General features: G+C 38.1%; 1 protein-coding gene across 1 annotated transcript in view; it reads right to left on the reverse strand.

Moving 5' to 3' along the window:
* Positions 1-657, reverse strand: part of LOC102194299 (cholesterol desaturase daf-36) — a gene marked incomplete at its 5' end in the record, with an annotated part of 9988 nt that extends 9331 nt beyond the window's left edge. Inside the window, one exon of the mRNA XM_005725660.1 lies at positions 465-657. Coding sequence (XP_005725717.1) covers positions 465-657 — 193 coding nt within the window. The remainder of the gene's footprint in view (positions 1-464) is intronic.
* Positions 658-2284: the final 1627 nt, after the last annotated feature.

Consider the following 2284-nt stretch of genomic DNA (forward strand, 5'->3'; position numbering starts at 1 on the left):
TTTTTTTTTGAAGGGCCACCGTAAGGCATGTAAATGTGGTTTGTTGCCTCAGGGCAACGCTATGCAGTAGAGGGTTAATCAGGATTTACTCTATTCTGTACACCCATGTCAGTTAACATCTGACCAATAACATCCAATAACCAATAATCATAACCAATCCAATAACTAATAACTGACCAATAACATCTGACCCTGGTCTGTTTACTTCTAAGTTTATATAATATTTTAAGCCATTGGCTAAGCATATTCATGCACATCTGAAGATTAAACTGCCATCAGTTTCAGATTTGGACCTAATATTTATGAAGGCTTTAAATGTCTTCTCATTACAAATCGCAATGAAATGTTCAGTAACTTGCTTTCTTTATGTAGGTTTTCTAAAATAGTGATTTTTGTTTCTTAGCGAGCATATTATCCAAACATTCAAGGTTACTTAGAACTGTGACATAACAATATTATAATACCTTTTTCTGCATAGGGAATCTTCACACATACACCATTATCCCCCTGAAACTGCCATCCATGAAATGGACACTCGATGCAGTTCCCAAACACCCGTCCACCCACAGCAAGGTTGGCACCCAGGTGAGGGCAGTAGGCATCCACCACATAGGCCTTTCCATCGTGGCCCCGAAACACTGCCACCTGCTCACCTATGATTATAAGCAGAGAAAGGTTTTACTACTGGGTTTGTGAACTGTCACTAATGGGCATAGTGGATAACAGTACTGTGCAAACTGTAGTTTTTGTACAGTTTTATCCAAACCAGACCAGTGTTTGCATATTTATTGTACAGTTCAAGAGAAAGGAAAAACAAACGTGCATTCTTTGCAGCATATTCCCTTTTCCCCGCTTCTTAGTATGTTCCTTAGTGCCCTACTTGGAGCAATATAGCTAATTATAGACAGCACTTATTAACGAAGAAACACACAAATTTTCCAAGAAACAACCCAACCCATACACAGAATTAGTAATTATTATGCCAGATTTTACATTTTATAATGCACAACTTTGTGTTTCTTAAATTATTCCATTAACAATTAATGCCACTCATAGAAGATTTGTATGATCTTTGAAATGATTCTGATGAGCTTTATTTTGTTTGTTGAAACAAAATCAAATGCAGTTGCATCAGAATTACTGCGGCACAAAATTTTAAATGGAACGGTGCACACCTATTATGGTCAAATGGCGTTCCTAGTGGAGGTCTTCTTGGAAAGTGCTTCCTGTGGTGCATGTCTAAATTGACACAAGATCAGAAGATCTCTTCCTACTGTCTTTGCTGGATTTTTAGCTGAGCTTTCGATCTGTCGTGCTCAGACAGCACTCAGGTTGGTGCAAGCTGAGCAACTGTAGTATAGAGTGACAGCTGAGCAAGCTCTACTAGTGATTAGTCAGGGTACTAAAAGAATCTGAGACACCAAATAATCCAGATGAAGGGTGACACAGCACTGCACTGCTGCCCCCAGACTGTTGGGAGAGCAGAATTTAACGACACTACAGAGAACTGCACGGTGGAAAAGACACACTCAGCAGAATTTAATATGTGAATGCATTACTGCAGAGAAAAGTTAGGAGGGAGACACAGCAGGATGCAGATCCTGAATGGGTGCCAAGCTTTTTTTGGGTCAAAAGAATTTGGGGGAGTAAAATGTCAGGGGCTACAGGGAGAACTGAACCTAGAAGATATAGTGAGCAAGAAAGCGGAAAAGAGAAGTTAGAAAAATAAAATATATCCAGTGTGAATTATGGGTAGAGAAATGTGTATGTTATCTAGAGAAAAACAATCTGTATGCTTCTTATTATGTTTTCCAACATGCTGACACACCCTGGTGGGTTTCTGGCAACTTCTCAAATTGGCAACCACTGCTCTGCATCACACTTGCAGTGTGTAGGAGGTCTAATAACCTGCCACACTTGTACTCACAGTAAGATTCCCAACGTGTAGAAAAACCAATCAGTCAACATGCATCTACTTGAGAAAACTTTTAGCTACAAAAACCTTTCAATTGCTTATCTTTTTTTAGCATATATACTTTCCAAATTCTCTTCAAAGCCTCTTTCACTCGTTACCTCCAGCTTTTTGATATCTTTATGTTTGCAAACCTTGCAACCTTGCAATTGCTTCTTTTTCTTATGTTATAGACATGAAAAAAAAAGTGTTTTTATTTTTTAAAGATGATTTAAATGTACCAGATAGTGTTGGTTGTTGTTGTTTGTTTTTCAAAATAAAGGCACCCAGTTAATCAAATGAAATGAAATATTTTCAAAATAAACCTCAAGG

The sequence above is a fragment of the Pundamilia nyererei genome, unplaced genomic scaffold, assembly GCF_000239375.1.
Source record: "Pundamilia nyererei isolate P.nyererei 1_Seehausen unplaced genomic scaffold, PunNye1.0 scaffold00016, whole genome shotgun sequence".
In the NCBI taxonomy this organism is placed as follows: Eukaryota; Metazoa; Chordata; class Actinopteri; order Cichliformes; family Cichlidae; genus Pundamilia; species Pundamilia nyererei.